Source organism: Anser brachyrhynchus (assembly GCF_964034855.1).
Source record: "Anser brachyrhynchus genome assembly, chromosome: W".
NCBI lineage: Eukaryota > Metazoa > Chordata > Aves > Anseriformes > Anatidae > Anser > Anser brachyrhynchus.
Genome location: NC_137704.1, coordinates 24,690,025 through 24,704,324, shown reverse-complemented (window position 1 = coordinate 24,704,324; position 14,300 = coordinate 24,690,025). Strand labels below are relative to the sequence as shown.

The 14,300-nt window shown below is 42.0% G+C and overlaps 2 protein-coding genes across 12 annotated transcripts in view; one reads left to right on the top strand and one right to left on the bottom strand.

Moving 5' to 3' along the window:
* The window catches only part of LOC308184797 (uncharacterized protein), a 383,809-nt gene that overhangs the window by 101,136 nt on the left and 268,373 nt on the right, over window positions 1-14,300 (top strand). The gene's annotated exons all lie outside the window — the stretch shown is intronic.
* LOC308184712 (rapamycin-insensitive companion of mTOR-like) overlaps window positions 1-14,300 on the bottom strand; it is a 221,699-nt gene that overhangs the window by 60,119 nt on the left and 147,280 nt on the right. For all 11 annotated transcript variants that reach the window (XM_080572055.1, XM_080572052.1, XM_080572057.1 and 8 more), the window contains 4 exons: window positions 7,531-7,577; window positions 4,441-4,576; window positions 3,659-3,858; window positions 2,936-3,062 (listed from right to left, as the gene is read on the bottom strand). In XM_080572055.1, coding sequence (XP_080428181.1) covers window positions 2,936-3,062; window positions 3,659-3,858; window positions 4,441-4,576; window positions 7,531-7,577 — 510 coding nt within the window. The remainder of the gene's footprint in view (window positions 1-2,935; window positions 3,063-3,658; window positions 3,859-4,440; window positions 4,577-7,530; window positions 7,578-14,300) is intronic.

The following is a 14,300-nucleotide window of genomic DNA, read 5'->3' as shown; positions in this document are numbered from 1 at the left end:
TCTTACTTTTAGTATCTGTTCATTTCAAGAGCTGAAGATGCTTTTTGTCTTGGGTTAACTGAGGTTATATAGAAATTAGAATAGTTCAGTTGGAAGGGACCTACAAAGATCATCAAGTCCAACTGCCTCTCCAATTCAAGGCTAACCAAAAGTTAAAGCATATTATTGAGGGCATTGTCCAAATGCCTCTTGAACACTGACAGGCATGAGCATCAACATTGGTTACCAGGGAGCAGAGACCGGCACCTCCCTCTGTGCTTCCCCTTCTCAGGGAGTTGTAGAGAGCAACAAGGTTCTCTCTTATCCCTTTTTTCTCCAGACTAGACAACCCAAGTGTTCTCAGCCTCTCCTCATAGGACACGCCTTCCAACACTTTTACCAGCTTTGTTGCCCTCATATACCTTTAACAGCTACCCAGAGCTGTGAAGCCATTTGGTAGCCATTTTGTAATGAGTGTCTCTGAACAAGGAAATCATTTCTGTAGTCAGCTTAGCATTAGAAGGTGAGTAACATTTTTGGATGACTATATACAACAAAAACATGAGTGGAGCAGTATCCTTGCAGATCAGTGAAGATCTTAATCTACCTCCAGATGTGCTTTGGTCATTCCTACTGAACCAAATTAATATTGCCTCAGCTGCCTTTTCTGCCAGTTCATGGTAGAAACAGCAGAATAACCAGTGTTTCCTCTTCTCAAGTGTTTCATTTTATTACCTAACATTTTAACTTAAACCATCATGTGTCACTGAGGAGTGGACTTATCTTACATCTTCTGGCTTCTGTGCTGATCTGTATGAATCAGCTGAGCATAGTAACCTCTGGCCTGCTTCATCACTTCTATGGGTCTGCACCCCATTTCAAGCCAGTCTGCTTCCAGCTAGTGATACCTGCATCACAGTTGTGGTTTAACCCAGCAGGCAGCTAAGCACCACACAGCCGTTCGCTCACACCCCAACAGTGGGATGGGGAAAAGAATCAGGAAAAAAAGGTAAAACTTGTGGGTTGAGATAAAGAGAGTTTAATAGGACAGAAAAGTAAGGGAAAATCATAATATATATACATACACAAACAAAAGAAGTGATGCACAATGCAATTGCTCACCACCCGCTGACTGATGCCCAGTCAGACCCCTGAGCAGCAGCCATCCCCTCCCCCCCAACCAACTTTCCCCTGTTTTATTGTTCAGCATGATGTCATATAGTATGGAATACCCCTTTGGCCAGTTTGGGTCAGCTGTCCTGACTCTGTCCCCTCCCAGTTTCTTGTGCACCCTCAGCCTCCTTGTTGGCAGGGTCATATGAGAAGCTGAGAAGTCCTTGGCTTAGTGTAAGCAGTGATCAGAAACAACTAAAATATCAGTGTGTTATCAGCTTTATTTTTCTCCTAAATCCAAAACATCGCACATATCAGCCACTACGAAGAAAATTAACTCTATCCCAGACAAAACATGGACAAGAGTTTAATACACTGTGGTTTGTTTTTTTTCCCCCTAGAATTTTTAAGTCATTATATCTTAGATATCAGAATCAAGAACTCTTCCCCAAAATCTAAAAACACAGACACTAATTCATAAGAAAATTAATAAAATTGTCTGTATAATTATATACCTCATTGAAGAGATTGTGACAGCATGCCTGGACTTTTTTCCTAATTGTTAACCATCTGCATTTGGAAGTGACTGAAATATTGGTGTTCTCTTCCCTCTTGTCTAGCCTTTTTATTTTTTTATGAAGGAAAAATACCTGTGAGGTTGGTGGAGGGGTGGATGTGGGTTGGGGGGGTTAGTACCTACTGACACAAAATCTCATTAGAAACAGCTCAATGAAGTTCCACAAGTAAACTGCTCTTAACTAGCAGTCATCTAACAGGAGCTCAGAAATCAAATAAAGACACGGTCCTCATAACTTGTTCATTCCTATTTCCTTGTTCAGATTAGGCATAAAACACCTTTGGAAAAAGGATATCAAAGTCATCACTTCATTAAAAAATTACTTAAAAATTAGTCAGTAGGGAGTCTCATCCTCTTTTTTCAATGAGGTATTCCTTCAAACCCAACTCTCTTCATTACCTTCATACCCCTCTCTTTACTTATAAGAATCATAACATCTTTGGTAGCCTCTGAGAAACATCCTTGATTTCTTTCTTTTCCTTTCCTCTTCTTAAATACAGTGAGACATTTAAAACTAGCATCTACCTTATTCCACTCTAGAATATATTCTACCTTGTCCAGTTGACAGAAAAATAGCTCTCCATGAATTACTGAAAGCTTTTTTTCTAGTTAGCTTAAATCTAACTTAATTGTCATTTGCTTGACATCAGTGCTTGCTTGTCTACTATGTTACGCCTGATTGATTTGTCTTTTTTTTTTTTAGTTTCCTGAGCTTTTAATTCAGGAGCTTCCTTTCCTAAGTCTGCACAAGTCTGCGTGCTATTTCTACTCACTTTCTTTGATTCAAAAGTACAAATCTCGTTGCCTATTTCTGAACCACCCCTTCATTCCAGGAGTTATAGCTTTTCCTCAGTTCCACCACAGTGATCTCAATCGTTATCAAAACAGCATCCATCACTAGAAGGTTAACCTGCTTATTACTGCTAGAAATACATATACATTTCTGTTTGTGAAAACAATGTCTTCACTAAACTATACAATAATGTTATACTTGGCTTACACTTGGTTTATGCATTTAAAGACTTTAACCTCTTTCATAAATGAGAGAAACCTTTGTTTGAATGACTTAATATCTTGAGCACAAATACAGTAAAAGGTGTGAAGTCCACATTAAATTCAAGAGCTACACGAATAGGAGTTTCATTTCTCTAAATACATAAACCTTTCTGTATATATAATATCTTAAAAATGAAGTCACACATCTTGAATAACAAAATAAATGTCTAGTGGCAAATAACAATGGTACATATATTGAATCAAACTTACATCAGTTGCTGCTGTCAGGATTTTAGAAAGGATGACTCTTGCTAAACCATCTCTGCTGTAATCCAAACTAGAAATAGTCAGTTTTAACAAGTGATCCTGGTTCTTCAAAGAACAAAAATTAAGAAGACTGGTGGAGAGGGAAAAAAAAAAGCAGTATTTTAATCCAGTTAAATTCACTTATTTATTCAATAAATAATTTAAACAAATACTCTGAATAAGTCTTTCATTTCTATAAATGCAGAAGAATACAAAGTAAGTTCCCATATCAAGTGGAGTGACTTTAAACTGTTGCGGCTGTTAGAGTCAAAGGGGGACAAAATAATGCATTAAACTACAAGGGGAAAAAAAACACTTTAATTTTATAATTGTTCTGTAACTGTTGTGTCAGCACACTTGAATTAGTGATTATGAGTGCAAAAATATTCATGAAGCTTTGTGAACAATTCCTCATTCTAAAACACTGTAAAACTGTCTGGATTTTATCATCTTCAGAAGATAAGGAAGAAAGGAAGAAAAAAAGAAACCAACCCACCCAGCCAGCCTCCCCCCCCCCCCCCCCCAAACAACAAAAAAGAACACCCCACAATTGTGGAGTCTCTATTTGAACCAATCACAAGAATTTTGAAGTTTCTGGCTTTATAGACAATGGTACTCATGCACAGTTTACAAGTTTTGTAATGATTATACCTGTAAGCACAATTCAAACAGAATAAAAACACTCACCACTGAAACGCATTACATTTTTCAAGCATTTTGACTCCATGAGAGTGACAAGATAGAGTACCAAAAAACAGAAAGTAGTGCTGACTAAGGGTATTTAGTAACCCATTATTTTGAAGACTACGTTCAGGTTTCATTCCTGATGAAGAATTGAGCCAATGTACAATATCTTTAACCAATTCCTCCAGGTAACCTTGTCCATCCTAACAAAACAAAGAGTAACAGCATTTATTAGCAACAGAACTGGTAGTCTCTCTACTGAACTCTGTCATTTTAAGTTTCTTAAAACATACAATACAGACACAAAACAGAAATTCTGACTGGCAAACAATTCAGACTAAAATAGAGTTCAAGGCAAATAAAAGGAGTTTAGCTTGGAGACATCTTAGGACCAATTCTATTCTTTCCAGGAAAAGGATTGTTCAATGACATTTTCCCCTGGTCCTCTATCCCAAGGCACAAAAGTCTTTAGCACACAAGAAGAAAGAAGGTAAAGAAAGGACAAATATACATAGCAAAACCTAAAAAAATAAGGAAAAAAATAAAAATAAAACACCACACACACCATTAAGTTGCATTTAATAAAACTACTTAAACACAATTATCTCCCCAGTGTCTCATCTGGACAATTCAGGATTTTAAGTTATATTTCTTAATTATGCTGATCATTTTAGGTTTAACACCCAAAGCCTACAAAAGTTTTTATTAAAATTAAGGTTTTTATTTTAAGTGCCATACAGCAACATTACTCATTCTATCTCATCTTGTAGCTGAAAATTTCTTACCTGTTCTGATTCAAGAAGAAATTCAGTAAACTGACAACCCACTGCAGTGAGCTGCTTAGCCTTTGCATAGTCCAGATCCAGATTGGCATACAGTTTACTGCTAGGCTTGTAGAAATATAGCAATCTCCTTACAAATCTATGGAAAGTAAAAAATAATTTGTTATTTTTCAGTAAGACAAGGAATCCCTCACAGTACAAAATGATGCCAGTATAAAAGATATTTTATCACTAAATTAGCTTATTGGCAATAAATTTTCAGAAGCTATAAAAAGAGAGTAGCAGGTATCAGTAATGAGTCTATCCAGACAAGATTTCAGAGATGCAGCTGTACTGTGTTATAAAGGATTTTCTGTCATGACCTAAAATAAGCAAGGAAACTCAAAATCTCTATGCTCTTAAAAGTCATAGTTTCCTTCTTACTCTTGTGTTTATAATTTATTTTGCAGTAACTTATCCTGTGGTGAATTTCAAAGACTATCTAGAGTTTATAAAGAGCTAAAAAAGTGTCTTAATGCTTATGTGACATGACTTTTATTCAGCTATAATAATTAATGCTACTATGAAAAATACATTCTTATGTTCTGTCAGGAAAAGGCCATATTTATTCAGCAACAGCATTTTCATTCATCTCACTTAAGCATTTCTGAAACATAACACAGAGATAGCAAATGCAGACTTACACTCAGACTTTTTGAAAACATGTTGAGCAATATAGCTTGAATTCTGCACTGCAGAAATAAATCTTCAGCAGAGTTTACCCCTACCAATTCTTAGTCAAAAAATAAACACAAATTTGTGCTTTAAAAGAACACAATGTTCTATCTGAAGGTAGATATGTCAAGTATTAAGAAAGCTTAACTAAAGCACTGCCTTTAACTAAAGTGAGAGTAAACCACTATCCCAAGTCCAAATACAGAATCAATTATAAAGGAAATCTGAGAGCTTCTTTAAACTTGTCAAATGAAGTGCAATTTATTCTTTTATTAGTGACATACGTATTATATATATTATTAGCACACACATTTATATATCACAGAATCACAGAATCACAGAATTGTAGGGGTTGGAAGGGACCTCAAGAGATCATCGGGTCCAACCCCCCTGCCAAAATATGATTGCATTATATATGCATGAGTGTGTGTGTGTATATGTAAGTATATACACATGTGTACACACTGCATTAATCATCTCTGAAATGAAGGAATCTATACAAAAAATGGAATTTCACTTTAACAGGGATAAAATCATCACAAAAACACTAACAGTAATATAATAAAAAAGTCAATGTGCAGAAGGACAAAATAAATGTATTATATACTTCAAAAATGCAAAGTTGCAGAAAAAGTTTTATCATCAGCAGTGAAACTTGAGAGATTTTGGGGGTTTAATTAGTTGTTATTAAACAAGAGCAACAACATTTTACAGCCATTAAAGCATGTAACCCACAACCCTGCAGAAAGGATCAACCAACTGTAGAAATTTTACACTAACTCGATCCTAGGTTTTCTCACTGAGCAATGCCCGAGTGCAGTACAAAACCAGAAAACAGCAACGCTGTCCCAGGTGGATAGATAGATGGGTGGTTGTCACAGCCAGGACTGCAGATGCTCCTTTAGAGAAGGAACATCTGAAAACCACCAGATTTGGTAAATAATCCTTTACCACACAGTACAGATTAGCAATTAATGTTTAGGTAAGGAAAAAAAAAAAGAAAAAAATTAAATTATGACTATAATTACAATGGGAGTACCACTTATGTTGGGAACACTATATAAAAGTAGCCTGACTACTTTTTAGTAAAAATTTAAAATGGAGCAGTGTGAGTCATTCAGGATACATTTTAGTCTTAGTTTTTTTCTCAAATTCCTGTAGAAGTAGCTTTCCATGCTGTTGTGGTTTAACCCAGCAGGCAGCTAAGCACCACACAGCCGTTCACTCACTCCCCCACATTGGGATGGGGAAAAGAATCAGGAAAAAAAGGGTTAAAAATCATGGGCTGAGATAAAGACAGTTTAATAAGACAGAAAATAAAGGAACTATTTATCATAATAATGATAAAAAGAATAAACAAAGCAAGTGATGTACAATGCAATTGCTTGCCACCCGCTGACTGATGCCCAGTCAGACCCCTGAGCAGCAGCCATCCCCTCCCCCTACCAACTTTCCCGTTTTATTGTTCAGCATGACGCCAGATGGTATGGAATACCCCTTTGGCCAGTTTGGGTCAGCTGTCCTGGGTCTGTCCCCTCCCAGCTCCTGCTGCACCCCCAGCCTGCTCGCTGGCAGGACAGAGCGAGAAGCTGAGAAGTCCTTGGCTTAGTGTAAGCACTGCTCTGCAGCAACTAAAACTTCAGTGTGTTATCAGCATTATTCTCCTCCTAAATCCAAAACACTGCACTGTAACCGCTACTGGGAAGGAAATTAACTCTATCCCAGCTGTAATCAGGGCACATGCCTAACCAATACAGAACTACTCTTCAAAATAGTCTATTTAAATCAAATCAGTTTCTGAAACGCATATTAAAAGTGACATCCAAGAACTAGTAACACGATTACCCCACACGCATAAAAGTAACAGAAATACCTTAAGGCCATTAGACAAGAAAGCAACCAGAGTTGTACTGTTGTGGTATTTTTCTTTGTTTCAAGTCATACACGCTTTCCTCCCCATTACTAGTAACTAGAAACAACTTTCTCTTTGGTTTTGATGAAAGCTATAATGATAGTATTGTACAGCTATAGGCCTATTCCATCAAAACTTGTCAAGTGTTAACATCAAACACTGATGTATTAAATATGAGAGAGGTAATAGTTTAAGGTTTAAAATTAAATAGGGAGTTTGTAGAACTTGTATAATTCTTGTTTAGTGAATAGATATATAAAATGTCTGTGCACTGAAAAGAAACCACTAAACCTTAAAAAACTGTTTATTTAAAGCAAATTTTGCAATCTAAATTTTCCATTTTTGCTGCTTCTCTCTAGATTAAGTTTTAGAAATGTGACATATCCAAGAAACAGCTTATTGAAATATTAAAAAAAAGTTTTTCCAAATTTCTTTCTTCAAAGGAAGTATACGCAATTTTTACATACCTGTGCAATTGTTCATCTTTATAGTTCCTTAGATTTACATTTGGCCACTAGAAAAACAGCAAATACAGTATTATATGAAACTTGTACATCAGTCCTTGATTAGTCAAAAAAAATTGCTTATTTCTATTATATTCACCTAATATTTGAAAGTGTAAGTTTTCTTCCCTCTAATGTTCCCTATAAAAAAGTTATTTTATTGAAAAGCCTCCACTTCTTGCTCGAGTAACTGTTCTATTTTTTCTAGAGGAGTGGGATTGTTGGGTGCACGTTATGTGTACAAGTCCACAATTCTAATGAAAACAGCAAACTATGACTTTTTTTTGTTGTTTTCACTATTCATCTGATTTGTTTTAAAAATTATCATTCACACTTAAATACCTCTTATTAAAATGGTATTTAAACTCCTCTTTTGATACTTTGAAAGATGTTTTAAGAAGGATCACATAAAGCCACAATACCCTTTGCCGGACCTATTCTTTCTTCATATTGTTTTTTTTTGTTGCTGTTGTTGTTTTTAATTTCCTTTCTTTCCTACCTAAGCAATTTAATTCTACATTTCCGATTGGTATGCTAGTATTAAGACAGACAGTGCAACATTTAATGATTAGTAAAACTGATTACACTAGTAACATTGAACCCACATTTCCATATTAAGTGTGCAGCTCTACTGTTAAAGTCTCAATTCCTCCATCCTGACCACTACCACTTTTGCTGTTCTTTTAGCAGTTTAGACAGCAAGCTAAGCAAGTAAAAAGGCAGTAATGGACCATATGAGATGTAAGTAGTGAGGTGGTAGGAAAGATCATAGAATCATAGAATCATTAAGGTTGGAAAAGACCTCTGAGTCCACCCTACTGCCAATGTCACCCACTAAACCATGTCCCTAAGCACCAGGTCCAACCTTTCCTTAAACACCCCCAGGGACGGTGACTCCACCACTTCCCTGGGCAACCTGTTCCAATGTCTGACTACCTGCATGGATATCAGGCCATGGATGAACAAGGAGCTCCTCACTAAACTCAAACACAAAAAGGAAGCCTACAGAGGGTGGAAGCAAGGACAGGTAACCTGAGAAGAATACAGAGACATTATCCCACTCACAGCAGCTGAACATCAGAGCCGGCAAATGATGCCCAGAGCTTAACAGGAGAGCTACTGTAGGCCCACATGGATGAGTTATAGTTGCCCCATCCAGAAAGGCAGACGCATTGGGAGCCCAACTCAAATGCCTCTATGTAAACGCACGCAGCATGGGGAATAAACAAGGGGAACTGGAAATGTGTGTGCGGTTGCAGGGTTATGATCTCGTGGCAATTACTGAGACATGGTGGGACAGCTCCCATGACTGGAATATGGCCATGGATGGCTTTGTGCTTTTTAGGAAGTACAGGCCAGGAAGGCAAGGTGGTGGAGTTGCTCTTCACGTGAGTGAGCAACTGGAATCTATGCAGCTCTGCATAGGGGCGGATGAAGTGCAAGTCAAGAGCCTATGGATGAGGATTAAAGGGCAGGCCAACAAGGGTGACATTGTGGTGGGTGTTTACTACAGGCCACGGGATCAGGAAGAGGAAGTGCATGAGGCCTTCTACAGGCAGCTGCAAGTTGCCTCACATTCACAGGCCCTGGTTCTTATGGGGGACTTTAACCACCTCAATATTTGCTGGGGAGACAACACAGCTCAGAACAAACAGTCCAGGAGGTTACTGCAGAACATTGCAGATAACTTCTTGATGCAGGACGTAGGCGAGCTAACAAGGAGAGGGGCTCTGCTGGACCTGGTACTAACTAACAGAGATGGTCTATTTGGAAACGTGAAGCTGAGGGCAGTCTCGGCTGCAGTGATCACAAGATGTTGGAGTTCAAGAACCTACAAGGAGGAAGCAGGGCAACAAGTACGACCGCAACCCTGGATTTCAAGAGAGCTCACTTTGACCTCTTCAGGGATCTAATTGGAGGAATCCCCTGGGACAGGGCCCTAGAGGGAAAGGGGACCCAGGAGAGTTGGCTAATATTCAAGCACCACTTCCTCCGAGCTCAGGATCGGTGGATCCCTACGAGAAAGAAGTCAAGCAAGGGGGCAGGAGACCTGCGTGGATGGGCAAGGAGCTCTCGGGAAAACTTAAACAGAAGAAGAAAGTGTCCATAATGTGGAAGAAAGGACAGACCACTTGGGTGGAATATAGGAACGCTGTCAGAGAATGCAGGGATGCAATGAGGAAGGCCAAGGCCCAGTTAGAATTAAATGTAGCAAGAGACATCAAGGATAACAAGAAGGGCTTCTTCAATTACAGCTGCAGCAAAAGGAAGACTAAGGAAAATGTGGGTGCACTGCTAAATGAGGCAGGTGCCTTGGTGACGGCGGATACAGAGAAGGCGAAGTTACTAAATGCCTTCTTTGCTTCAGTCTTCACTAAGGCTATCCCCAACGCACTACTGAGCCTGGAAACAACAGAGAAAACCTGGAGAGAGGAAGACTTTCCCCTGGTTGAAGAGGATTGGGTTAGAGGTTATTTAGTCAAGCTAGACACCCATGAATCTATGGGCCCCGATGGGATGCACCTGAGGATGCTGAGGGAACTGGCGAGCGTTATTGCTAAGCCTATCTCTATTATCTTTGAAAGGTCTTGGAGAACAGACGAGGTGCCTGAGCACTGGAAGAAAGCCAACATTAATCCAGTCTTCAAGAAGGGCAAGAAGGAAAACCCAAGAAACTACAGGCCAGTCAGCCTCACCTCCATCCCTGGAAAAGTGATGAAGCAGCTCATCCTTGAGGCCATCTCTAAGCACGTGAAGGAAAAGAAGGTGATCAGAAGCAGTCAACACTGATTCATCAAGGGGAAGTCCTGTTTAACCAACCTGATAGCCTTCTACGATGAGATGACTGGCTGGATGTATGAGGGGAGAGCAGTGGATGCTGTCTACCTTGACTTCAGCAAGGCTTTTGACACTGTCTCCCATAACATCCTCCAGGGCAAGCTCCGGAAGTGTGGGATCCATGAGTGGACAGTGGGGTGGATAGAGAACTGTCTGGATGGCAGAGCTCAGAGGGTTGTGCTCAACAGTGCCAAGTCTAGTTGGAGGCCTGTGGCTAGTGGTGTCCCCCAGGGGACAATACTGGGTCCAGCGATATTCAACTTAATCATCAATGACCTAGATGAAGGGACAGAGTGCACCCTCAGCAAGTTTGTGGACGATACAAAGCTTGGCAGAGTGGCTGACACACCAGAGGCCTGTACGGTCATTCAGAGGGACCTGGACAGGCTGGAGAGTTGGGCAGAGAGGAACCTCATGAGGTTCAACAAGGGCAAGTTCAGGGTCCTGTACAGGGAGGTGCAAACCCAGGCACTGGTACAGGTTGGGGGCTGACCTGCTGGAGAGGAGCTCTGAGGAGAGGGACCTGGGGGTCATGGTGGACAACAAGTTAACCGTGAGCCAGCAGTGTGCCCTTGTGGCCAAGAAGGCCAATGGGATCCTAGCCTGCATCAAGAGGAGTGTGGACAGCAGGTCGAGAGAGGTGATCCTCCCCCTCTACTCAGCACTGGTGAGGCCACAGCTGGAATACTGTGTACAGTTCTGGGCTCCCCAGTACAAGAGGGATGTAGAACTTCTAGAAAGGGTCTAGCGTAGAGCCACGAAGATGATTAAGGGATTAGAGCACCTGTCCTATGAGGAAAGACTAAGCGAGATGGGCCTGTTTAGCCTAGAGAAGAGGAGATTGAGAGGGGATCTCATCAACCTCTACAAATACCTGTGGGGACAATGTAAAGTGGATGGGGCCAAACTCTTCTCAGTGGTGGCCAGTGATAGGACAAAGGGTAACGGGTATAAATTGAACCACAGCAGGTTTCATTGCCATATGAGGAAGAAATTCTTCACAGTTTGGGTAACAGAGCACTGGAACAGGCTTATCAGAGAGGTTGTAGAGTCTCCTTCTTTGGAGATATTCAAAACCTGTCTGGATGAAATCCTGTGTAACATGCTCTAGGTGACACTGCTTGAGCAGGGGGATTGAACTAGATGATCTCTGGAGGTCCCTTCCAATCTCAACCATTCTGTGATTATCTGAGCAGCCAGGGACTGAGTTAGGAAAGCTAATGCCCAGATAGAATTGAATCTGACTAATAACATTAAGGTCAACAAAAAGGATTTCTACAAGTATCTCAGTGATAAAAGTGAAGTCTAGGGAAAATGCGGGTCCTCTCCAGAAGGAAACAGGAGACCTGGTTACCCAGGACAGTGAAAAGGCCAAGGTACTGAACACCTTCTTTGCCTCAGTCTTTAACAGCTAGACTGGCCTTCAGGAATTCCAGGCCCCAGAGGCCAGGCTGAAAGGCTGGATCAAGGAAGATGCATCTTTGGTGGACATTCATAAGTCCATGGGCCCTGATGGGATGCACCCACGAGTGCTGAGGGAGCTGGCAGATGTGATTGCAAGGTCACTCGATTATCTTTGCTTGATCGTGGCAACTGGGAGAAGTGCCCAAAGACTGAAGAAAAGCAAATGTCACTCCAATTTCAAGAAGGAGGACTCAGGGAACTACAGGCTGGTCAGCCTCACCTTGATCCCTGGGAAGGTGATGGAGCAGCTAATTCTGGAAAACACTGCCAGGCATGCAAGAAAATCATCAGGAGTAGTCAGCAAGAAAACCATCAGTAGTCAGCATGGATTTACCAAGGGAAAGTCATGCCTGACCAACCTGATAAGCTTCTATAATGAAATCACTGGCCTGATGGATGAAGGGGGAGAAATGGATATTGTCTTCCTGGACTTCAGTAAGGCCTTTGACACTGTCCCCCATAAGATCCTCATAGAGAAGCTGTTGAAGTATGGGTTGGATGAGCAGCCAGCGAGGTGGATTAGAAATTGGCTGAACGGCTGGGCCCAGAGGGTCGTGGTCAGTGGTGCAAAGTCTAGTTGGAGGCCAGTAACAAGCAGAGTACTCTAAGGGTCAAAACTGGGTCCAGTTCATCATCATTAATGATCTGGATGTTGGGGTAGAGTGCACCCTCAGTAAATTTGTGGGTGACATGAAACTGGAGGGAGTGCCTGACTCACCAGAGGGCTGCGCAGCCATCCAGAGGGACCTTGACATGCTGGAGAGGTAAGCTGACAATAATCTCATGAAATTCAACAAGGAGAAGTGTAGAGTCCTGCACATGGGGAGGAACAACTCCAGGCACCAGTACACGTTGGGGACCACCCACCTGGAAAGCAGCTCTGTGGAAAATGACCTAGTGGACACCAAGTTAAACAGGAGTCAGCAATGTGCCCATGCTGCTAAGAAGGCTAATGGTATTCTTGGCTGAATTAGGCAAAGTACTGATGGTCAAGAAAGATGATCCTTCCCCTCTACTCAGCATTGGTGAGGCCATACCTGGGGTACTGCATCCAATTCTGGGCCCCCTAGTATAAGAGAAACATGAACATACTGGAAAGAGACCAGCGGAGGGCTACAAAGATGATCAAGGGACTGGAGCACCTCTCCTATGAGTAGAGGATGAGAGAATTGGGACTGTTCAGCCTGTAGAAGAGGAGGCTCAGAGGGGATTCTCATCAATGTATATAAATATGTGAAGGGAGGGTACAAAGACCACCAAGCCAGGCTCTTTTCAGTGGTGTCCAGGCAATGGGCACAAACTGGAACACAGGAGGCTCCCTTTGAACATCAGGAGGCACTTCTTTATTGTACGGGTGACAGAGCACTGGAATAGGTTGCCCAGAGCAGTAGTGGAGTCTCCTTCCTTTGAGATGAGGGGATCGAGCACACCCTCAGTAAGTTTGCAGATGACACCAAGTTAGGTGCGTGTGTCGATCTGCTCGAGGGTAGGAAGGCTCTGCAGGAGGATCTGGATAGGCTGGACCGATGGGCTGAGGCCAACTGTATGAAGTTCAACAAGGCCAAGTGCCGGGTCCTGCACCTGGGGCGCAACAACCCCAAGCAGAGCTACAGGCTGGGAGATGAGTGGTTGGAAAGCTGCCTGGCAGAGAAGGACCTGGGAGTACTGGTTGATAGTCGGCTGAATATGAGCCAGCAGTGTGCTCAGGTGGCCAAGAAGGCCAACAGCAGCCTGGCTTGTATCAGAAGCAGCGTGGCCAGCAGGTCTAGGGAAGTGATTGTGCCCCTGTACTCGGCTCTGGTGAGGCCGCACCTCGAGTACTGTGTTCAGTTTTGGGCCCCTCGCTACAAGAAGGACATGGAGGTGCTCGAGAGAGTCCAGAGAAGGGCAGCGAAGCTGGTGAGGGGTCTGGAGAACAAGGCTTACGAGGAGTGGCTGAGGGAGATGGGATTGTTCAGCCTGGAGAAGAGGAGGCTCGGGGGTGACCTTATCGCTCTCTATAGGTAGGGGTTGGTCTGTTCTCCCATGTGCCTGGTGACAGGACGAGGGGGAATGGGCTAAAGTTGTGCCAGGGGAGGTTTAGGTTGGATATTAGGAAGAACTTCTTTACCGAAAGGGTTGTTAGGCGTTGCAATGGGCTGCCCAGGGAAGTGGTTGAGTCACCATCCCTGGAGGTCTTTAAGAGACGTTTAGATGTTGAGCTTAGTGATACGGTTTAGTGGAGGACTTGTTAGTGTTAGGTCAGAGGTTGGACTGGGTGATCTTGGAGGTCTCTTCCAAACTAGACGATTCTGTGATTCTGTGATTCTGTGAGATCTTTAAAAGCCTTCTGGACATAGTCCTGAGCAACCTGCTCTACATGGCCCTGCTTGAGCAGAGGGGTTGGACCAGATGACCTCCAGAGGTCCCTTCAAACCCTAACCATTGTGCAA